Source organism: Chrysochloris asiatica, unplaced genomic scaffold (assembly GCF_000296735.1).
Source record: "Chrysochloris asiatica unplaced genomic scaffold, ChrAsi1.0 scaffold00188, whole genome shotgun sequence".
Classification (NCBI taxonomy): Eukaryota; Metazoa; Chordata; class Mammalia; order Afrosoricida; family Chrysochloridae; genus Chrysochloris; species Chrysochloris asiatica.
In genome coordinates this window covers 1,377,513-1,401,801 of record NW_006408706.1, presented here as the reverse complement: position 1 = coordinate 1,401,801, position 24,289 = coordinate 1,377,513, and the positions used below count along the sequence as shown (strand labels likewise).

The window sequence follows — 24,289 nt, the reverse complement described above, 5'->3', positions numbered from 1 at the left end:
TCAAAGAGAACACATGATGAGGCTTGTAAGCTCGCTGGTAACTGCCTTGGTCTACTTGTGAGTGGAGTGGAAGTGGGGAAAGGCAGTAAAGAAGACCATATTTCATAGACCTCTGTTGGCCATGAAATGAGAGAGAGAAGAGGAAGGGCTGGTTGGTCTGAAGTTTGGGGAGACTTAGGAACTCCTGAGCCCATGGACACTGACCTAGCCACGGGAGACTAGAGCTGAGAGTGAAGCGTCCAGCTGATATGAAGTGGAGGTAGATGTGTGCAAGAATGACCAAACTTGTAGATAGTACCTATTTGACTTAGCTTGGATGGCTTACTGATTAGAACTCAACTAGAGGAAGATAAAGAAGTTTGATATAGGAAGCAAGTGTAAATTGACTGCTACAATGTGATGACTTGAGCTTTGCTTTATGGATGTAGCTGCTCAAAATACCAACCAAGAAGGATCAAACCTATCACTTCAGAACATAGGGTTGATAGGGACATGCAACTTAGACACTGGCTACTTAAAATGGGGGGGGAGGGGTGGCAGGGAAGGGCTATAACGGCACAAAGTGGCTGGTTTACAAGTTTTCAAGAGAAAGTTTAGTTTCAGAGTGAGGGGTGCAGCATAGATCCCCACTGAATAGTTTTCATCTTATCTAGATTGATCTGGTGAAAGGAGATGGGGACATGATTATTTTGTTTCAATAATGAGTAACTGTTATCATGCCTAATTCCAACTGGCACAACTGTAATGGTAGAAGATGTGTAACAAAAAGATGCAAGTAGTTAATCGTACATTCTAGGACCATCAAGAGGGAAGAGCATGAGTGGAGCAAAGGATCCTAACCAGAAAAGCAGCGACAACAAAGATGCAGGCAGAGGTGATGGCATGGAAAGAAAGAGCAGTTGGGGGCTCTCGACTCATGGAAAGAAAAAGGCCGTGTACTGGAGGGCAGGAGGCTGGCTTAAAAAATGTGTCCTTTAGTTGTTTAAATGATTATATATTCCTGTGTGTTTTGTGCACATTAAAAAAAAAGAGAGAGAGAGAACAGAGGCAAATACTGTTAACTGATGGTGTACGGAGGAGATTGTAATTATTGCAATGAAACAAAATACAGTTGGTTGAATGTAAAGCTGATGTTTCTCCATGTAAACTATTACACAATTCACAATGAAAGCTTAAAAAAAAGAGATATGGCTGATGTTCAACCATTTAAAGAGGTAGCATATGACCAAGAACCAGTGGAACTAAGGAAGAAGTCCAAGCAGGATGGAAGGCACTGGTGAAAAACAAGGGTCCAGGAACTGATGGAATACAAATTGAAATCTTTCAACAAACTGAGTCAGCACTGGAGGCACTCATTCATCTATGCCAAGAAATTTGGAAGGCAGCTACCTGGCCAACTGATTGAAAGAGAACCATATCTGTTCCCATTCCAAAGAGAGGTGACTTAATGGAATGCAGGAATCATTGAGCAATATCCTTACTATCATATGGAAGTAAAACTTTGCTGAAGAAAATAAAAAATGACTGCAACAGTACATCGGCAGGGAACCACTGGAAATTCAAGCTGGGTTCAGAAGAGGACATGTAATAAGGGATATCACTGCTGACATCTGATGGAGTTTGGCTGAAAGCAGAGATTATCAGAAAGATGCTTGTTTGCTTGTGCTTTATTGGCTATGAAAAGGCTTTCAATTGTGTGGACCATGACAAATGGTGTATAACATTATGATGAGTGGATATTCCAGAACACACTTCACTGTGCTCATGAGGAACCTGTATAGAGACCAAAACATAGTCAATTGAACAGAACAAGGGGACATTGAATGGTTTAAATTTAAGAAAGGTGTGCGCCAGGGTTGCATCCTTGCAATCTGTGTGCTAAGCAAATAATCTGAGAACATGGCTTCAGGATTGGAGGAACACTCTTTAAAAACCTGTAATATGCAGATGATACAACCTTGTTTGCTGAAAGTGAAGAGGACTTAAAATACTTACTGATGAAGGTCAAGATTATATATCCTTCAATATGTATTACAATGTAAAGGAAACAAAGAGCCGCACAACTAGATCAATAAATAACATCATGATTAACAAAAAAAAAAGAATATGGCTGTCAAAGACTTCATTTTTTGGATCCACTATCAACACTCAAGTGTGTCAGCAGTAGTGAGGTTGGCCCAGGATCGGGCAGTGTTTTGTTCTGCTGTGCATGGGGTCGCTATGAGTCAGTTCCGACTCAATGGCACCTAACAACAACAACAACATCAACACTTATGGAAGCAGCAGTCAAGAATCAAATGACATACTACATTAGGCAAATGTGCTGCACAAGACCCCTTAAAAGTGTTTAAGAGCAAGGATGTCAGTTTGAGGTACGCCTGTCCCCAGCCGTGGTATTTTCAAGAACAATAGCCTCGTATGCAGATGAACGCTGGAGAATGAATAAGGAAGACCATAAACGTATTGATGCATTTGAGTTATGGTGATAGAGAAGAATATTGGAAGTGCCATGTACTGCAAAAAGAAAAATCAAATCTGTGTTGGAAGAAGTACACCCAGAATACTACCTAGAAGCCAGGATGGCAAGACTTTTTCTCTCATAATTTGGACGTGTTATTAGGACAGATCGTGGTGTGGCTCTGTGGGTCAATGTGCCAGACTGCAAAGCCATCTGACCTGCAAGTTCGGCAGTTCAAGCTCACCAGCTGCTCCTCGGAAACCCCAGGGTCGCTATGGGTCAGAATTGCCTCGACGGCACTTGACAAGAACAACATTAGGACAGATCAGTTCCTGGAAGACATCATGCTTGGTAAAATGGAAGGTCAATGAAAAAGAGGATAATGCCCAAGGAGACGGACTAACAGGTTGGTAGCAGCAATGGGCTGAAATGTAACAATTGTGAGAATGGTGGAGGACAGGACCATGGTTCATTCTGCTGTGCATGGAGTTCCTATGTGTCTGAACCGACCTGATGGCACCTCATTACAAAGACAACAACCTGAAGTACTGTACCAAGGAAGACAAACAAGCTAAAATTCAAATTAATGTTTGTGCTATAATTTTTGTTCTACCAGAATCATTAACAATTAAATTGCTACTTTACAATGAATCAAAAGTTAACTAAGGTTTGTCTTTAGGTTGTCCACAAGAGGGCAGTGATTTTTCATACAGTGTATAATGACAAAATTATCAAAATGAGAAATTAACATTTATTCTCTAAATCTCAAGAAACAAATAACTTTTAAACAATTTATCCACAAGTGTTCATCATTAAAAACCATACTTTGACAAATTTCTTACTGATTTTTTTAAGACCTCATGCTCATTTTGACTCAATAGTAGTGGGTAGGGATACGTGCACTTTAGTTCACATTAAGTAAAACGCCAAGGCAGAAGAGTTATTTAGCAAAGACTAAATGAAACTTCTTAGATCCATTTTAGATTATGAAATACCTTCTTCATCTTCCCACTCTAGGTCTAAGGAGGTGCTGTCATCATTTCCACTGGTTGACTTAGTTTTGGTCATTAAATCACAACTGCTTTCCGTGTTTGGTGTCAAAACTGTGGCATCAGATGAGAGTCCTAGAATATGCACCGAAATACAACTGAATGTTGTCATTTGTACTCTTACCATAACCACCATTTATTTCCCAACACCTGCCTCTTTCCAAATATTGCGATTTCTTTTAACTTTATAAGAAATTATTATGACATTATTGTATTAATAAGTTTCTGTTATGAACAGTATATGGGCTGGTTGGGTTTTTTTTGTTCATTTTGTTATCTAAGCACTCAACATGCAGATTTAAACAACTTACAAAATCTTCAAATATCATGAACTCAACGTAGTATTTTAAATAAACAACTGTAAAAGAGGATGAAAAACTAAAATATTTAAACAAATGAAAACTAGACTATATTTTCCAAAGGGACCAATACTCCTATGCTTTCACTACTGGGAAAGAGGAGTTTTGATTTTTGAAACTTGAAGAAAGAAACACTTTAATTTTATAGACCAATTTGTAATCATTAAAATGATTTATTAATAAAGATAACACTTGTATATTACTCTCTCCCACCTTCTTTTTCTTTTTTCTGTTGGGGGGTGTTGGGGAGTGAGGGCAGATGTAGGGAGGAAGTAGAAATGGCAGAAGGAGTAGTTGGCTCCTTATATAATCTACAGAAATAGCCTGAGCTGTTGCTTTGCTCCAACTCCCTTTTAAAAGGGAAAGATGATACTGGGTAATTAAGGACTAGCTAATTGACCCATTTGGGCAATACAAAGAGCAGGAAGTTCTTTTATAGGAAACAGAGCCAAGATCTCCAATTACCTATGTGACATCAATTGAAAATGTACCAAGAATAATTTTTAAGACTTACTACTACTTCGAAAAACTTCATACTGTGACTTTATATTTCTCAAACAGGATTCAAAGTCATCATCTGGTCCTGAACTGTAATAAAAGTGAAAGAAGTTTTTTTCATATATACTCACAGTAGATAACATAAATGCAACATAGATAACATAAATGCAAGTGTAACTTAATAATGACAATTTCATTTGAAGGTCTATCTCGTACAGATTTTTAACTACTGTACTGTTAGACTTAACCTAATGAAAATAAGTCTTAGTTTTCTAACAGCTAGCATGGAAATAATCAAACTTTGGTTAATCCTCAAATCAAATCTCCAAAGCCCAGCCATAAGCCCAACACGACGATTTTCAATATGAAGCATAAGAAGGTTTATTTGAAGGAGTAGGAGGAGTAAGTGAAATTGTGAGACACTGAAAGTCCTTTTCCAAACATGGATCATACGTTACCTTTATTATACGAAAGCAATGGGCTAAAAAAAAAACCCACCAAACAACTAATTAGCCAAAGAGAGTCCATATGCTATTTTCTATGTGGAAGACGTGACTATTCTTTTAAAGGGGCAATAAAGTCAATGTAAAATAAATGATGCTTACTTTCTAACTCTAAGAAAGCAAATTCTCTCAGGGCTCTTATTTTCTGGGAAAGTAAGCATAAGCATGAATATATAAACACCCAAACGTGAACTGCGCTCCCTTTGGAAATAAGATTTTGAAAAACAAAGGGAAACAGACATATGGTTTACTATTTACCTTTGATATTCTCCACTGTGGGAAAGACGATATCGCTGTGCAGCCCTCTGCCTTTCTTGCTTTGGAAACAAGATACAATATAAATCAATCTGTCATACAATTCTGCTTTTTTAAAACCACTCATGCAATATCAAAAAGTCCTTTTTTTTATCTCTAAAACTAAAAAACTTAACGTTATGCTGTTGAAGTCTTTTTCGTTAAAATCATCACTGTTCATATTTCCACATCCTTTTACTTGTGGGCAGGATTTCTCTCAATAAATGAGTGTATAAAAGTATATAAACAGAAAATATATAGGTTTATAAAAAAGTTTTTTAACAGATATATATTAGTGTCTTGAGCATTCTCACTATGTCCAATAACGTCACAATCACTGAAAGGATAAGGGGGGTTGGGGTGGGGTGGAAAAGGAATAGCTAAAGCAGTATTAGAAATTGTATCATTAGTGACATGAGCAACAGTGAAATAAAACGTTCTGTAGACCTGCCAGAGTTGTAGCTCCTACAGCTGGCTACGTGTTCCTGGTATGTCCTTTACTTTCTTTTTCTTCAACTGTTAATTACACGTGGCTATAATAATTGCCCTGGAGTCCTGGCACTGTGGGTTAATGCGCCGGACTGCAAAGCCGTTTGAACTGCAAGGTTGGCGGTTCAAGCTCACCAGCTGCTCCTTGGAAACCCTATTCAGGGTCACTATGGGTTGGAAGTGACTCTACGGCACTTAACAACAATAACAACAACATAATAACTGGAGTTCTGGTGTGGCGCTGTAGGATAAGCACTGGACTGCAAGATTGGTTTGAATGGCAAGGTCAGCAGTTCAAATTTACCAGTCGTTCCTCGGAAACCCTATACAGAGTTGCTATGAGTTGGAAGTGTCTCAACAGCACTTATCAACAACATAATACTCTCCTAACAAACTTATAGCATTATTGGTGTGTGTTTGTGTCAGTTTATGTAATTTAGACAGTTAAGTATTCCTATATCAAATATTCAGTCAGGAAAGGCAGAAACCCAGAGACCCTTGGAAAACATCCAAATAGGTATTGCTTATGGGATGCTGTTAGTCTATAAAAGTTGAGGAATTAATTAAAAAACAAAAACAAAGCCTTTTATTTCTTAGTTGAAGGTGGGAATTTTTAAACTTTACTTACCAAAAAAATGTTATCTCCCATATAATTTAATGAATCTGCTGAAGCACCCTCCCTCCCAAAGAGAAAGTGAGTGAGACAAGAAATAAAAAGGGCACTTTTCATAAAAACCACATAATCGTATGACGGACATAATTTTCTAGCTTCTCTAAGTTATAGTAATTTACTTACAGACATGATCTTTTATACTACGATAGCAAACCCACATACACAAAATATGGAGGGAGATATTAACTACAGGATACTGGCTAACCACTAGAGTCAGACCGCTGGATCTAAACTCTGGTTGTGCCATTTATTAGTTATAGGATGTCGGGCAAGTTACTTAACATCTCTGTTCCTCAGTTTTCGCGTCTGTGAAATGGTGATTAAAAACATTACATACCTCCCAGGATTGTTGAAAAGATTAAACAAGGTAAAATAGCTAAACTACTGAGATTAGCTCTGATACTTAGGTAATGCCGTATTAGTATATGACAAGGTAAATATAGTATTTCCTGCCACTCCTGACAATAGGCCAAAGACTTCTTAATACACAAACTCTCAATGACCTAAGAATAAAGATAAGAAATACACAGTGCTCCTATTGGGCAAAATTGCCCAGCTTACCCGAGTCTATAAAGTACAAGAAACTCTAGCAGTTCAAGAATGAAAAAAAAAACAAACAAAAAGCTGACCAAAAAATGTTTTCAGAATTGTATTTAAGAACTAGTTTTATATGGTTTTCCCTCTAAAAGTACATTTATTTTTCTAAAAGATTTTGTTAGATTAAAATTGCTTAGGGTAAACAGGAATTAGTTTCTGCTAAAGTTAAACACTCCTGGTGCGGCACTGTAGGATCAGCACTGGACTGCAAGCCACAAGGTCTGTGATTCAAACCCACAAGCTGCTCCCTGAAAACCCTATAAAGGGTCGCTATGAGTCGGAATCCACTCAACAGCCTATAACAACAACAACAAAGTTAAACATCATTCCATGTGAAGCATGTTGGTTAATGCTATACTTAGACAATCAATGTTAAAGCAAGAGGCCCTTGATTCAAGGGGAAAAAAGTTGCAAGTAAGATTTGTTAGAAAAAATTAGGAGAAAAGCAGCCCTAATGTATGTTGGGGTCTTTTCCCCTCACCTCCAAGAGCTTTCGCTGCTTTGCTGCCCTGGCTGCTTCACGCTGTGCAGCGTATAAAGCTTCTTCTTCTAGTCTTAACTTCTCTTCTTGTAACTCTAACTGTACATGAACAAAACAATAAGGATTAACGAAAAAGCAGAACCTGTCTAGCTGCTCTAAAAAGAAAATATTTCTATCTAAAAAATAAAAATAAACTAGTAAAAAAAGAAAAAAGAATTGATCTCTATAAAATATATATAACCGAACTGAAATTTTAGTGAATGCCCATGTTTCAAGTTCTTGTTTTACAAAGTAAACAAAACAACAAACACATTACAGAATTCTTCAAATTTTTATAAATGCAGTTGTTGTTGTTTTTTTAAAGAATATGTAATGATTTTCAATCTTTACAATCCTCCCAACACATACATCCTGATAGTTTAATGGTTTTCGCTCTTTTTAGTCCATGGTCTGCAAAAACTAAGTCCAATCATATAATTGTCTATCACAGTGAACTAAGTTTACACAAAATTCTATCTTCTATCTAAATGACATCTATATGCAATGTCTTCTTAATTTTATTACTAATAAACTATTGAAAAATCATTCAAATTGTTTTTTGCGATTGATAATATGCAAACTATATCGATAATAGAGTGCATGCCAAATATAAGTTTAAAATTAAATTTCAACAATTTTATTTTCCTTCTGACTTATACTAGCATCTATTGTGTGGCTTCGGTTAATGTTTTTGAAGTCATTATATTTAAATGTATAATGGAATATAACTACTGTATTTTTATACAAACCACAGTGCAACTTGCAAAATAATTAGTGTAGACTGCTTATGAAAATAGCATAGAGAAGGGAGTTGTTATTTACATAAGATATGGTAATTCAATTTAATTTAATAAATACAAAAACTGTAATTATAGGTCATTTCTGTGAAAACATTAAGATAAAGTTAACACTTGTGATTTTTTAAAAATACTTGGCTCACTTTTTGAGATAAAGCCAAGACAAACAAAACATTAAAAACCAACAACACGGAAACCCAAAACACATACTTGTGAAATATTGCGAAACAGGAATTTTGCTTGCTACAAGTTGGTTTTTAACACAAAGGTTCATGTTCTTTTCAGAGCTCTTATTAGTGAGTTAAAATATTTTAAAGAAATATTATCTTCATTTTTTTGGCAACAAGTGAACTCTGATAAATTAAGTCAAACTAAAAGTATAATTGACTGAAATAACTGATTACTTTTTTAATCCTTGTTTATCTGTATATATTTAAATATAGGTCCAAAGACTTCACACATAATACAGTATTTAATAACAACGCTCCCCTAAATATAGACTTTAAGATAGCTATATTTAAGCAACATAAAGACTATTTACCTCTTTCTGAATTTTTAAATCAATATATTTTTGCTTATCAGCAATGGAATCATAATGCCTTTCTCTTAAATCAGCAATTTCTTCCTCAGTAAGAGGCCTAGAGAAAAAAAGGGAGAGGAGGGAAAAAGAAAGAAAAAAACATCTTATGAGTAGGAGCGCATATAAAATACTCCTTAAAAAAGTCAGTGAAATTCTAAAATTTTGCTTTAAAAAATGGATAAGTAATTTGATGATATGATTTCAATTGTTAGAGTAAAAAGCATACACTCTAACACCTGTTTTATTCTAACATGTATGATAAATAAGATGATATATATTACCAGGGTACATTTTTTAAAGAAATATGACCTCCATTTACTTTCACTTTCCTTCCATTTCAGCTATTTAACCTATGGGGCCTGGAAGAGGTGTACAATAAGCACTTAATTGCTAGCCACTAGGGCGGAAGTTCAAACTCACCAGCCGATCCTCAGGAGAAAGAAGAGGTTTTCTGCTCCCATAAAGATATACATACAGTCCTGGAAACTCTATGTAGGACAGCTTTGAATCAGAATCGACTGGATGGCAGTGGGTTTAAACTACGGGCACATATGTTGGATCTTATCATTACTCTAAATACTCATCATAAAATATAAACTTCAGTACTCCACATCCTGATCTCAGTCCTCAGATTATTCTGGGGCTTTTACAAGATTACTCCCAATCATAGCCTCCTATCCATCCTGATCAATGGCTGTGGACTCTGGGTCCTTTCTATTTTTCTCCCAGTCAATCTATCCTGATCATCTCCTGCATTCATTTAACTTACAACCATGTGGACACCATGGTGGATCTGAACTCCTTTCTTATCAACATATTCAACTTTTTAGCATTCTTATCATTACAGTGTGGTGCTGTGGGTTAATGTGCTGGATTGCAAAGTTGGTTTGAACCACAAAGTCAGCAGTTTAAGCTCATCAGCCACTCCTTGGAAACCCTATTCAGGGTTGCTATGGGTTGGAACTGACTTGATGGCAGTTACCAACAATCACATCATTACCGCGTATCAACTCATTTCACTTACACGTTGATTTAGGATTATTTCTATCACTAGCACTTTTAAATAAGAGCTGCTAAGGAGTTCTGGTAGCATAGTCATTATGAGTTGGACTGCTAATTTCATGGTCAGTAGTTCAAGACTACCAGAAGTTCCATGGGAAAAAGATACGGCTTTCTGCTCCCGTAAAGATGTACAACCTCGGAAACCCTAAGTAGGGTGGTTATGAGTCAGAACTGACCTCATGGCTCATAACCACCATCACCAATATAAGAGCTGCTAGAATAAGTAAGTCCACCATTCATGGGATGCTTAATCTCAAGCAATAATCCTTTACCTTACATGTGGTCAACTCCTTCTACACTGAAGCCTTAAAAATCTATAGAAACTCAAGTTTCTTATTCAAACTTTTCTCATAAGACAATTTTATAGCACTTTGAGGAACAGGAAGCAACAGACATGAACTCCCTCAATGTCTTGCCATATTCCTTCTTAAGAACATCCTCCTTCTTCTTCGTTCTCATCTCTAGCGGGGTAGTGCTCCTTTGATTGTTCAAGGCCACTGGCTACGCCTCCATTCTTCATTAATTTTCTGCTGATGTCTCCTCCACCTCCTACTCCAGAATTTCTCTGGGACACTGCTCCATCATCACTTCTCTTTTATCTTGAATCGACTTATTTGTGTCTTCTTTTTCACATCTCTCCCATGTGAAGGGAGGAGGGAAAGAAGTAAAGAAAGAATGAAAAGTCATTAAACCTACATCTACCTCTAGCACTTTCTCTCCTTCCCATGCAATCAAAATTCTTAAACTGAATGTATAAAATCAGTAGCATGCCCAAGCATGTGTGAGGTACTGCCCTATGTGCTTGTAGATTCACCAAATTCAATCCGAACAACTCAACAAGTTAGATATTGTGATTATATGAGAAATTAGACTCAGAAAGAGTAGTGTACCCATTTTAGATCAAATTGCTGTCGTTAGGTGCCATCGAGTCAGTTCTGAGACACTGTGACCCTATGCATAACAGAAGGAAACACTGCCTGGTCCTGCTCTATCCTCACAATCATTGTAACCCTAAAGCTCATTACCGCTGCCACTGTGCCAGTATATCTTGTGGAGAACTTCCTTTTACTCGCTGATGACATTTGACCAAGCATGATGTCCTTCTCCAGGGACTGGTCCCTCCTGGCATTATGTCCCAAGTATGAAAGAGGAAGTTTGGCCATCCTGGCTTCTAAGGAACATCCTGGCTGTAGTTCTTACAACACAGATTTATTTGTTCCTTCGGCAGTCCATGGTACATTTAATATTCTTCTCCAACACCATAATTCAAATGCATCAATTCTTCTATGGTCTTCTTTATTCATTGTCCAGCTTTCACATGCATATGAAGTGACTGAAAATTCCATGGTTTAGGTCAGGCACACTTTAGTCCTCAAACTGACATATTTGTTCTCGAACACTTTAAAGAGGTCTTGTGCAGCAGATTTGCCTAGTGCAATATGTCGTTTGATTTCTTGACTACTCCTTCTATGAGCATTGACAGTAGATCCAAGCAAAATTAAGTCTTTGACTTTAATCTTTTCTCCACTTATCATGATGTTATTTATTGATCCAGTGGTGAGGATTTTTGTTTTATTTACACTGAGGTGCAATTCATACTGAAGACTAAGGTCTTTGACTTTCATCAGTTAAGTATTTTAAGTCCTCTTCACTTTCAGCAGCAAAGCTGTATCATCTACATATCACAGGTTGTTAATGAATCTTCCTCCAACCCTGATGCCACTTTCTTCAACATGTATTTCAGTTTCTCGGACTATTTATTCAGGATACAGATTGAATAAATATGGTGAAAGAACACAACCCTAGCATACAGCTTTCCTGATTTTAAACTTTTCATTGTCCTCTTGTTCTGTCTAACCACCGCATCTTGGTCTATGTTCAGGATCCTCATGAGCACAGCTGAGTGTTCTGGAATATTGATTCTTCACAATGTTGCTTATAACTTGTCATTATCCACACAGCCAAAAACCTTTGTACAGAAAATGAAGCATAGGCACACATCTTTCTGATATACCATGCTTTTAGCAATCCATCTGACATAAGCAATGATATCCCTCATTTCACATACTCATATGAATCTCACTTGAACCTCTATAAGTTCCCTGACAATGTACTGTTGTAGCTGTTTTTGAATTATCTTTAGCAAAATTTTACTTGCATATGATATTAATGACACTGTCTGATGATTTCTGCATTCCGTTGAGTCACTTCTCTTTGGAATGGGTACAAATATGGGGAGGCCAGGTAGGTGTCTTCCAAATTTCTTGCCATAGATGAGTGAGTACCTTCAGGGCTGCATCAGTTTTTTGAAAGATTTCAATTTATATTCCATCCATTCCTGGAGCCTTGTTCTTTGCTAATGCCTTCAGTGTTCCTTGGACTTCCTTCAGTACTATTGGCTCTTGATCATATGCTACTTCTTGAAATGGTTGAACATTGACCATTTCTTTTTGGTATAGTAATTCTATGTATTTCTTCCATCTTCTTTTGTGCAATATAATTTTCCAAATTTCTAAGTTCTGTTTTCATTTTGCATGTTCATTTTTAAGTTCATCTCTTTCCTCTCAAAATTTACTACAAGCAGCCAGGAGAAAAACCATGTGGCTCATTAAAAATATTCCTTAGAAATCTCAGCCAGATATATAAGTTCATTACTTTGAAGTCCGACATTCCACCAAACATGTGAACATAATTCACAAGTTCTTTGCCACTGCATAAAAAGCATTATCCTACCTTCCTCAATGGAGGAAGCCTTACCAGAAGCACATTTAATGTCTACATTTTAGCAACATTCTGTTGCTGGTGCCATATACATTCTCAAAAATGACCGCGACTTTCTCTGTAACTTGTTTTACTTCATCTGAACTTTCACCAGAATTGTTTTTGATGTCTATAATTCTACCAAGAGTTTCTTAAAGTGCCATCAAGTTGGTTCCGACTCACAGAGACTCTTACTGTTAGGCACCTTAAAAGTCTTCCAACCTCCACCCATTACCCAATTCCAAAATTGTTTCCATATTTTAGGAATCGGTTAGTATAGCATCTTACTCTTCCAGTACCAAATACCTGTAGTCATCGAATGTTGTTATAACAAAAATGCTACAAGTGAGTGGTTTGAACAAACTGAAATTTATTCTCTTATTGTTTAGGAGGCAGGAAGTCTGAATTCAGGGCACCAACTCTAGAGGAAGGCTTTCCTGTCAGTTCTGAGAGAAGGTTCTTGTCTCCTTTCAACACAAGTGGGCCTAGTGTTTCCTGGAAACCTTCACGTATCTTAGAATCGATCTCCCCCTAGGGCTAGGAGGCTCTTGGTGCTGGGACCCTGATTCCAAAGGATGTGCTTCACTATTGACTCTTGTTTCTCGGTGGTTGTCAGGTTCTTCCTCTCGGCTTATTTTCTTTCATCGCTTCTTGAAAGATAAAAGGTGGGACTCAGGCAAGGGTGTGAAGTGCATAATGGTGGAACCTGAGTCACACCTTCTTATAAGGCTGTGACTCAAGATATACACTACACATTAACACAACATCTTCAACAACTAGAAGCAGACCAGCAGCGGGAAACTACAGTCACCAAAAGAAGGGAAATAATAAAGATAACAGCAGAAATAAACGAGATGGAAAACCAAAAAACTATAGAAAGAATCAACAGGACAAAGAAGCTGGTTCTTTGAAAGGATTAATAAAATTGACAAACCACTGGCAAAACTAATTAAAGAAAAGAGGGAGAGGACACAAACAAATTGCATTAGAAACCACATGGGTGAAGTCACAACAGAATCAAATGAAATCAAAAGGATAATAACAGAATACTATGAAAAGCTATACTCCAACAAATTCGAAAATTTAGATGAGATGGATACATTTCTAAAAAAACACGACCTACCTTAACTTACTCCGACTGAAGTAGAAAACTTGAACAAACCCATAACAAAAGAAAAAATTGACCAGGTCATCAAAAAACTCCCAACCAACAAAAGCCCAGGCCCAGATGGCTTCACGGGTGAGTTCTACCAAACATTCAGAAAAGAACTGTCACCAATTCTACTCAAATTATTCCAGGACATAAAAGAGGATGGAAGACTCCCTAATACTTTTTATGAAGCAAACATAACCCTCATACCAAAATCAGGGAAGGACATCACTAAAAAAGAAAACTATAGACCAATATCCCTCATGAACATAGACACAAAAATTCTCAACAAAATACTAGCCAATAGAATCCAACAGCACATTCAAAAAATAATACATCATGACCAAGTGGGTTTCATAAAAGGGATGCAAGGATGGTTCAACATCAGGAAAACAATCAGCATAATCCATCATATAAATAGGAAAAAAGGAAAAGAACCACATGATCATATTGATTGATGCAAAAAAGGCATTTGACAAAATCCAACATCCATTCTTGATAAAAACACTCAACAAAGTAGGAATTGAAGGGAAATTCCAGAAGATATACACTAATCCTGCCTCATGAATACATAGGGTTAGGATTATAACACATATCACAAAATGGAGGCTAGCCATACAATACTTAGAATCCTGGCTTAGCCAAGTTGACACATTTATAACAGATCTCTTTGCTCTCTTGGTTCTTCAGTATCTCTTGGTTGCTTTCTGATTCCTCTTCCAGTTCCTACCCATTCAATCCTCACACTACAGCCTTCTTTCCACAAGACCAGGCATGCAAATTATGAAACATTACATGAAAATATTTTAATAGAGTATGAAGAGGCTACTTTTAAAGATTATAGTATCAAGGTTCTAGTTAGTACTGAAAGTTAAAAAAAACACAACAACTCTTTTGATTAGTAAAACAAGTTTTAGCATGTTCATAAGGAGAGAAAAGGAAGACAAGGTTCAAAAAGTTCAACCAGAAAAACCAGATATCTTTGCTGCTGAGTCAATCGAGTCAATCCCAACTCACAGAGACCCCACAGGGCAGAGGATCACTGCTCTCCAGGATTTCTGAGGCTACGAATCTTTACAGAAGCAGACTACCTCATCTTCCTCTCATGGAGTGGCTGCTAGGTTAGAACTGTTAAACTTTTAGTGAGGAGCCTAATACTTAACTCACTGTGCCACTGGGGCATCTTAAAAAACAACAACAAATTTATAGGGAATATATTTATCAATCTTAGATAATTTTTAAAAAATTGAAAAATGAATCACAACTTAGGGCTAATAGGTAAGTACATAAATATTCAGGTATATTAAATTCTTTAATGTTCAATACAATCTTTTGAGATATTTATTATTTGCCTCCATTTTATTATATAAACAGTAAGTGCAACTTCTGATATGTTACCTGTTCAGTGTGTCAAAGTAAACAAAGGACAGTCTCAGGGCTCTTGAAGTTTCTTGTAGTGCACATAGAAGAGTTATTTACTTATTTTTAAAAAGTCTTACCTATGACTGCTTCCTGGGCTTTCTCCCTGTATAAAAATTAAACAAAGAAACTTTACTTCGTGGAAATATCTACTTTTATCACAGTAAAAAATTTCCTATTTAAGTGTTCTAAAGAAAAAGTTTTACATTTCCACACTTTCTCAGCAGCAACATTTTGTTTGATACTTAGCTAAATTACGTAACAATCATTTGGGGGACATTTCTTAAAATTTTCTAACGTATATTGACTATATACTAAATGAATGTCTGCATCAGAATGGTACTAGACAACATATTCTCTATGCCTCATTACTTATTTGGTTTTTATTTCCATGTTTATGAAATCACCTACGGTTTTTCCTCTAAAGCAAACTATAATGGTTTTCACATATTTCTTATATACACTTAAACTGTTCACATCTGACAACAGAGTTAAAATAAATAACTGAACAACACCAGGATATGTTGATTGATCTAATTTTGAATGATCTAAATATATTTATAAAATAGCACTGCAATAAAGAATGCCTCGCAACAAAATTAAGTGCTAAATATGGTGTAAGATGAAAAAGAGAAAAGTGCTCTCTCAACTAACCAAACAACAGCAACTTGTGAGAACAAATGGAATCACGAGTTCCTTTAAAAAGTGTATGATGTTGGGACAAACTATTTTGGAAGCTGAAATAACTCTTTTCACTGAGCTTTTGTCAGAAGTTTAAAAAATATCTTGTCCAATGTTTGCTTAAACTGATTTTAAAAAAAACATAATGACCTTTGGGAAGAAAGTTTTACAAATCCTTCAAACATCTGCAAGAAATTTAGATAACAGAACAAAGGATAAGATAGTTTACCAAATGTGTTCTACCAGATGATAATCAATATGCAATATTAGTTTTAAAAACTATAAATTACTAAGCTAGTCTGAGAAATGCTGAGTTGGATGAGTTTAAATAACTTGTTTTAACAATAGTTTTAACAACTTTTAACATGCTAATTTATACTGTGATATTAGTATTCTGTACATACTCTGGAGAAAGCTGGGCTAAAGAAAACCTTAAGTCTTTAAAGAAAGGCTTGGCACATTTCCTCTTTCCTTTAACAAATAGTGCTGGACAATTAGGTCTCTACATGCACAAGAATACAATTGTATTCTTATCCCACACCATATACAAACGTTAATTCAAAATGGATTAATGGCCATTAGGCTCATTAAATAAAAAAACAAGGGTACATCTTTAAGACTTTGTATTTGCCAATGGGCTCTTTTAGATAGAAGATACATCAAAAGCATATGCAACAACACAAAGAAATAGACAAAATGGACTTCCTCAAAATTACGAATGTTTTGCAGCAAAACATATTCAAGAAAATGAAAGGACAACCTAAAGAACTGCAGAAAATATTTGGTAATCATATTATCTGAAAATGGTTAATATTCAGGATTTATAAAAAAAAAACGTGTACAACTCAACAACAAAAAAACCCTATCAAAAATGGGCAAAAAATTGTAAAGGTAGATGTTTCACAGCAAAAGGAAGTGTTTGACTTTGCAGTCCCAGTGGAGGCCCCTGGGACCATCAAAGAACAAGAGCGGAGTGCAGACCCTACCCAGAAAAACTGTTGTCAAGAGATGGAGGCAGCGATGATGACATGGAGAGATGGAGCGGCTGGCAACTCTAGACCCAGAGAAGGGGAGGGGATGTGTGCCGAAGACCAGGGGGCAAGCTTGTGGGGTGTACGCTTTGGTTGGTTGATGATGCATGGAGGGGATTGTAACCATGGCAATGTAATGACATACGATAAGATGAATGTAAAGCTAATGTTCTCCCATGTAAACTATCAAATAATTCATAATAAAACATTAAAAAAAAAAAAGATAAAGGAATTTTCCACACACACAAAAATACTATGGCACAAAATTAAGTACCATGTTAAAACAGTGTAAGTATCTTTGAATATCTTTTGACACTCTTCCTATAAATTAAAAATACTTGTTGAAAATTTGTTGTAAGAATTTCAATAAAATGATTGGATTGCTTAAAAAAAATGGGCAAAAGACTTGAATACATTTTTCTAAAGATATACAAATGTCCAATAAGCATATGAAAATATGTCCAATGTTATTAGTCATCAGGGAAATTAAATGCAAATCAAACCACAATGAGATAACATTTCACCCCTACTACGATGGCTATCAGCGGTTCGAAACTACCAGCCGCTCCGCGGGAGAAAGATGAGGCTTTCTACTCCCGTAAAGATTTACATCCTCAGAAACCCTGTACAGGGTCACTATGGGTCGGAACCGACTCGATGGCACTTAACAACAACAACAACGATGGCTATTAAGGTGCTTTGGTAGCGTAGTGGTTAGTGGTTACAAATTGGGCTGCTAACGTCAGGGTCAGCAGTTCAAAACTACCATCTGTTCCATGGGAGAAGGATGAGGCTTTCAGGTTTTGTAAAGATTTACAGCCTCGGAAACCCTGTACAGTGTTGCTGTGAGTCGGAACCGACTCCATGGCACACCACCACCACCAGGATTGTTATTATATCAGAAGAACAAATAATTACCTGTTTTGGTGAGGATATGGAAAAACTGGAACCCTTGTACATTGCTAAAAGGAATGTAAGATGGTGCAGCCAATATGGAAATTAGTTTGGTAATTCCTTTAAAAGCTAAATGTAAAACTAACATGACCCAATAATTCACACCTATGTATATATCCAAAAGACTTGAAAACAGGTACTAAAACAGACACCCATTCATCAGTATTTATTACAATATCACTTAGAATAGCCAAAAGATGGAACAACACAAAAGTATCCATCAACAGATAAATGAATTGAAAAAAGAAAAAAAGATGGTCTATACTGGTAGCGTAGTGGTTACGATTCGGGCTGCCAATCTCAAGGTCAGCAGTTCCGTGGGAGAAAAATGAGGTGTTCTGCTCCCGTAAAGATTTACAACCTCGGAAACCCTGTGCAGGGTCACTTTGAGTTGGAATTGACTCCATGGTACTTAACAACAACATACATACAATGGAAGATTACTCAACTACAAAGAGAAATGAAGTTCTGATATATGGGTGAATCTTGAAAGCAACATGCTAAGTAAAATAAGACACAAAAAGACAGATACAGTTTGATCTCATGTATATGAAATATCTACAAATATGAGGGGGCTTCAGAAAGTTTGTGGGCAAATAGAATTAAAAGATAACAGAATATGTCCATGAATTCATACACAGAGACCAAAGGAATGAATATCAGAGAAACACTGTCAGATATAGTGCCGGAAAATGAGCCCCTCAGGTTGGAAGGCACTCAAAATGCAACTGGGGAAGAGCTGCCTCCTCAAAATAGAGTTGACCATGATGATGCAAGTGAAATAAAGCCCGTGGGAGAAAAGCCTGCGGGACCTTTATTTGCTGAAAAAGAGTAAGACCCCCAATGAGATGGATTGGCCAAGTGGCAGCATCGATGGACTCAAGCGTGGCAACAATAGTGAGGCTGGTCAAGGATTGGGCAGTGAGTGTTTCGTTCTGCTGTGCATGAAGTCGCTATGAGTCAGTACCAACTCTATGGCATCTAACAACAACAACAACAACAACAACAACAGGCTAGGTCCAGGGAAGATGGGAAGTTATTACTTAATAGGTACAGAGCTTCTGCTGGCATAATGAAAAAGTTTCGTAACTAGATAATGGTGATGGTTAATACAATACTGTGAATGTAATTAATGAATTGCACACTTAAAAATTGTTAAATTAGAAAAAAAAGAGTCTACTTTGAATTGTAGAGGCATTTTTACCTATCAGATGGCAAGAGGTCAGAAATGATTCCATTCTAAAATTCCTCAAGCTTTACGGATACTTAAAAATCTGTTATATATACTTTATTTATACATATACATGGTGGTAGAGTCCTGGTGTGGCACTGTGGGCTAATGCGTCAGACTGCAAAGTCATTTGAACTGCAAAGTGGGTGGTTCAAGCTCACCAGCTGCTCCTTGGAAATCCTATGCATGGTTGATATGGGTTCAAATCGACTCAACAGCACTTAAACAACAACATGCATGGTGGTGGTGGTGGTGGTGGTGGTGGTGATGGTTGAGTGCTGTGGAGCCGGTTCAGACTGAGTGACCCTGTATAGGGTTTCTGAGGCTGTAAATCTTTACAGGAGCAGAAAGCTTTATCTTGAGATCAGCAGCCTGACCCATAACCACTCTGCTACCAGACAGAGCATATATAAGTATATATAAAATTTTATACTAACTATGGATATTAGTCCTGGTGTGGCGCTATGGGTTAATGCACCAGACTGCAAAGCCGTTTGAACTGCAAGGTCGATGATTCAAGCTCACCAGCTGCTCCTCGGAAACCCTATACAGGGTTGCTATGGGTCAGAACCGACTCGATGGCACTTCACAACAACAACATGGGTATTAGATGTATTACATCATAGAAAATTCTGAGTTTATTTGCTAAGAAATATAAAGTAAAAACAAAACCCAAAATTTAAATTCTAAAGCAAAAAATAAAAAATACAAATATAAAAAGTACAATAAAGGGTGTGAACTAATGACCAAATTAGAACAAATATGAATTTTGCATTACTATGGAAATACTTACTTCATCACTTTCTACTAGATTCTCAAACTGAAAAACAAAAAAGAAAATAAATTGTTAGGAGGAATATTTGTGAAAAGCATGTATCCCACAGTTAATTACAAGTGACTTTTACAACTAAAAAACAATATACCTTTATATTTGCTAGAGACTTGTCTAATGCTTCTTTACATGTCAGCTTGTTCAATAAATTCAACAGTTCACAAAACCATCAAGACAAGATATACCATTTTTATTATTACTTTATATGAAAAATTTAAGAGAACTGTACCAAGTTTCTTTATAAATTTGACATAAACTTGTCAACTGAATTGAATATTTGGTATCAGAATTTTCCACTTTACTTGGGTTCATGGCAAATTATACAACAGTTATACAAATGGGTAAGAGCTAGATTTGTTTTGTTGCTGTTGTTTAATTCTGTATTAAAGGCCAAGTCTTCTTTGTCAGGAACTCTGGTAGCATAGTGGTTACGAGTCAGGTTGCTAACCTCAGGGTCAGCAGTTCGAAACTACCAACTGTTCCATGGGATAAAGATGAATCTTTCTGCTCTCATAAAGATTTACAGTTTCAGAAACCCTATGCCCCTAGCGTCACTATGAGTTGGAACCGACTCCATGGCACACCACCTCCACCACCACTTATTTGTTAATAGTGGCCACCTGTATTCAATCTATATGCTGAGTAAAGAATCTGAGAAGCTGGACTTCAAAAAGAATACAGCATCAGATCGGAGGAAGACTCATTAACAACCTGTGATATGCAGATGACACATCCTAGCTTGCTGAAAGTGAAGAAGACTTGACGCACTTACTGATTAAGTTGTATGACTATAGTCCAGTATGGACTACACCTCAACATAAAAAACACAAAAATCCTCACTACTGGACCAATAAACAACATCATGCTAAACTGAGAAAGGATTAAAGTTGGCAAGGATTTCGTTTTACTTGGATCCACAATCAATGGCTGTGGAAGCGGGAGTCAAGAAATCAAAGGACATATTGAATTGGGCAAACCTGCTTCAAAAACCTTTTTAAAGTATTAAAAAGTTCAGATGTCACACCTTGAGGACTAGACTCAAACCATAGTTTTTCCAGTAGCCTTATATGCACGTGAAAGCTAGGCTATGATTAAGGAAGACCAGAGAAGACTTGGTGCACTCGAATACCGGTGTCAGGGAAGAGCAGAAGAACACGGACTATATCATGTTGTTGTTAGTGCTATCAAGTCGGTCCTGACTCAAAGAATTCCTGTACAGGGTTTTCTAGAAGCAGCTGGTGGGTTTGAACTGATGACTTTGCGGTTAGTAGTTACATTCTTATTCTACAGCCCATGCCAGGAAGCCTGAAAATACCACGGATGGCCAGAAAAATGAACAAATCTATTTTGGAAGAATTACAGCCACAATGCTCCTGAGAAATCAGCAAGGTGAGATTTTCTCATGTTACTCTGATCATGTTATAGGAAGAAGCAGTCTCTAGAGAAGGATACCGTGCTTGCTAAAATAGAGCGTCAGTGAAAAAAAGAAAGACCCGCAATGAGATGGACTGACATATTGCTGTCAACAATGAACTCAAACATAATAACTGTGAAGATGATGCAGACTAGGCATTGTTTTGTTCTGTTGTGCCAACAGTCAGTATGAGCTGGAACCAACTTGACAGTACCTACACCTGCACTACTGTTTAGAACACATTCTGAAGCTGTATCTGGACTTCAAGAAAGACACCACTGACGCCCAAAATAGCCAGACAATTACACAAATAGTGTGACAAGTACACACTCTCCCTCCTCAATCTGGATCAGTGGTTATCATCCTTACCGGAACACTGGATTCACCTAGTGATCTTTACAGACATACAGATGCACTACCTGCAAGCATCTGATTTAGGTTTTTTTCAGAAGCTCTCCAGGTGAGCTTAATGTATCATCATGACACTGACAGACAGAACTAAAACCAAAAGCAAACCTACTGTCATCGAGTCAATTCTGACTCATAGTGATCCTGTATAGGGCTTCCAAGGCTGTAAATACTAAAAGGAGCAGAAAGCCTCATCTTACTCCCAGGGAGTGTTTAGTCGGCTTGAACTGCTTACCTTGTTATTAGCAGTCCAGTGCTTATATTGCCTGTGTCTAACCAAAGTTACAATAACAAAAACACACTTTCGCAACATCAAAATGAACTTCTATAATAAAATATCTTTTAGCCTTTAAACAACAATCCAAGTAATGGAAATGATGAAAAACCACAAGCTTGTATTGAAATATGCTGTAGGTACAAATATTGTTAATGATTAATTAAACATCCTATTAATCCAGAAAATAAATGCAGATTATCTATTGTTGTCAAAACAAGAGTATAAAAGATAAAAGGTGCTCTCCTGCTCCAAAGACTATTAATTTTAGATGTGATTTTAAAAGATTAAAATAAACAAACAAACCCAATATATGTGTGTGCCTAAAACAAAGGGAAAAAGTACTAACGTTGCTTGGTGGTTCTTAAATAATTGATAGGACACCATAGAAATATAAGTTGGCACTCTTTTGTGCTACTCATCAAACACTTTTGGTTATGGGATTAATTAGTAGAATAAGTGAGAATCTTCTAGATTATTTAATGTTCTGTTGTCATCTGCCATTGAGGCATCTCTTACTCATGGAGGCCCATGAACTGCTTCATAGAGTTTTCTCAGCTGTAGTACATTTTTCTAATCTCATCTTTTAAAATAATATTTTATTCTGGGATCATCAATGGAGAAGAGCACAAGCAGAATGAGAGACCTTATCCAGAGAAGCAGTGACACCAGAGATGGAGGCAGAGATCGGGACATGGAGAGAAGGGGTGGCTGAGGACTCTGGACTCATGGGATGTGAGGGACTAAGATCTGGTGGCCAGGAGGCAGGCTTGCAGAATATGACCTTTGGTGGTGTGAATTATTATATATGCCTGAGTGTTTGAAAAAAAGCTAAAGTGAATAGAGAGAAATACTGGTAACTGATGGTACATGGAGGGGATTATAATCATTGTAATGAAACAAGGTGTATGATTTGTTGAATGTAAAACTGATGATCTGCCCTTTAAAGTTTTACACAACCCACATTAAAAAACCTTAAAAAAAAAAATTAAAAAAAAAAAAAAAGAATACCAGAAAAAAAAATTTTTTATTATGTTTAAGATATAAGTTTACACTAAAAATTAGGTCCCCGTTTAACAATTCCTACAAAAATGATTCAATTATATTGGCTACATTTTTCTCAATGTGTCTTAGTCTCAAATCATTTAATGTAGGCTGTATTGTTTCCAGCATTTTACTTCCCCTAACCTTCTCATCTTTGCTCTAGAGTAATTTGGAACCATTTAGTCTCATAGACCATTTTTTTTAAAGGAGTTCATTATTCATAAGTGATATGTATTCTCTGGTAGTGTAGTCATTACGAATCGGTCTGCGAACCTTAAGGTCAACGGTTCGAAACTACCAGGCACTCTGCGGGAGAAAGATGAGGCTTTCTACTCCCGTAAAGATTTACACCCTCGGAAACCCTGTACAGGGTCGCTATGGGTCAGAACCAACTCCATGGCACTTAACAACAACAACATATGTCACATAAGTAAAGGGTAACCTTCGTGGCTAGAATCTTTATAGTAGCAGGCCACCAGGATCTTTCTTCTGTAGTGCCTCTTGTTGTAGTTAAGTGTCATCGAGTCAATTTCAATTTATAGCAACCCTGTAATAGGGTTTCCAAAAAGCGGCTGGTGAATCTGAACTACCAACCTTGCAGTTCAAACCAATCTTGCAGTCCAGTGCATTATCCCACATCACCACACCAAGCCTCTAAGTGGGTTCAGAGTGCCAACCTTTTAGTTAGCAGCAGAGTGCAAACTGTTTGAACCACCTAGGGGCAAAATAATACCTAAAGAAGAAAATTTATTCTTTAGGGACAAGAAAGATACTACATAAGAGTTACTAAATGTTTTATCTTATCATCTGTTCAGTCATAAGGAGTCCTGGTAGTGCAATGGTTAAGCACTCGGCTGCTATTTGAAGGGTCAGAGATTCAAACTCACCAAGAGAAAAGACCTGGATATCTGCTCTCATAAAGATTACAGCCTTGGAAACTCAATGGGGCAGTTCTATTCTGTCATATAGGGTATGAGTAGGAATCAACTCAACAGCACATAACAGTAAAAACAATGTCGTGCTAGAGATAGGAATGTAAACAAATAATATAATGTGATGAGTGCTATTATGTCAAATGATCTAATGAAATATATTACTATTGTTACAGTATTAAAATATCTGTATTTTAAAAATATAATTACTTAAAGGATGTTGTTGTTGTTGTCAGGTGCCATCGAGTCGGAACCGACTCATAGCGACCCCATGCACAGC

The 24,289-nt window shown here is 36.8% G+C and overlaps 1 protein-coding gene across 1 annotated transcript in view; it reads right to left on the bottom strand.

The window, feature by feature from the left end:
- Positions 1-24,289, bottom strand: part of AP1AR (adaptor-related protein complex 1 associated regulatory protein) — a 78,001-nt gene that overhangs the window by 13,045 nt on the left and 40,667 nt on the right. The window contains exons 4-11 of the mRNA XM_006872255.1: positions 20,962-20,974; positions 19,899-19,925; positions 15,289-15,314; positions 8,779-8,875; positions 7,402-7,500; positions 5,126-5,184; positions 4,381-4,454; positions 3,454-3,582 (exon numbers count right to left, since the gene is read on the bottom strand). Of these exons, the coding sequence (XP_006872317.1) occupies positions 3,454-3,582; positions 4,381-4,454; positions 5,126-5,184; positions 7,402-7,500; positions 8,779-8,875; positions 15,289-15,314; positions 19,899-19,925; positions 20,962-20,974 (524 nt within the window). The remainder of the gene's footprint in view (positions 1-3,453; positions 3,583-4,380; positions 4,455-5,125; positions 5,185-7,401; positions 7,501-8,778; positions 8,876-15,288; positions 15,315-19,898; positions 19,926-20,961; positions 20,975-24,289) is intronic.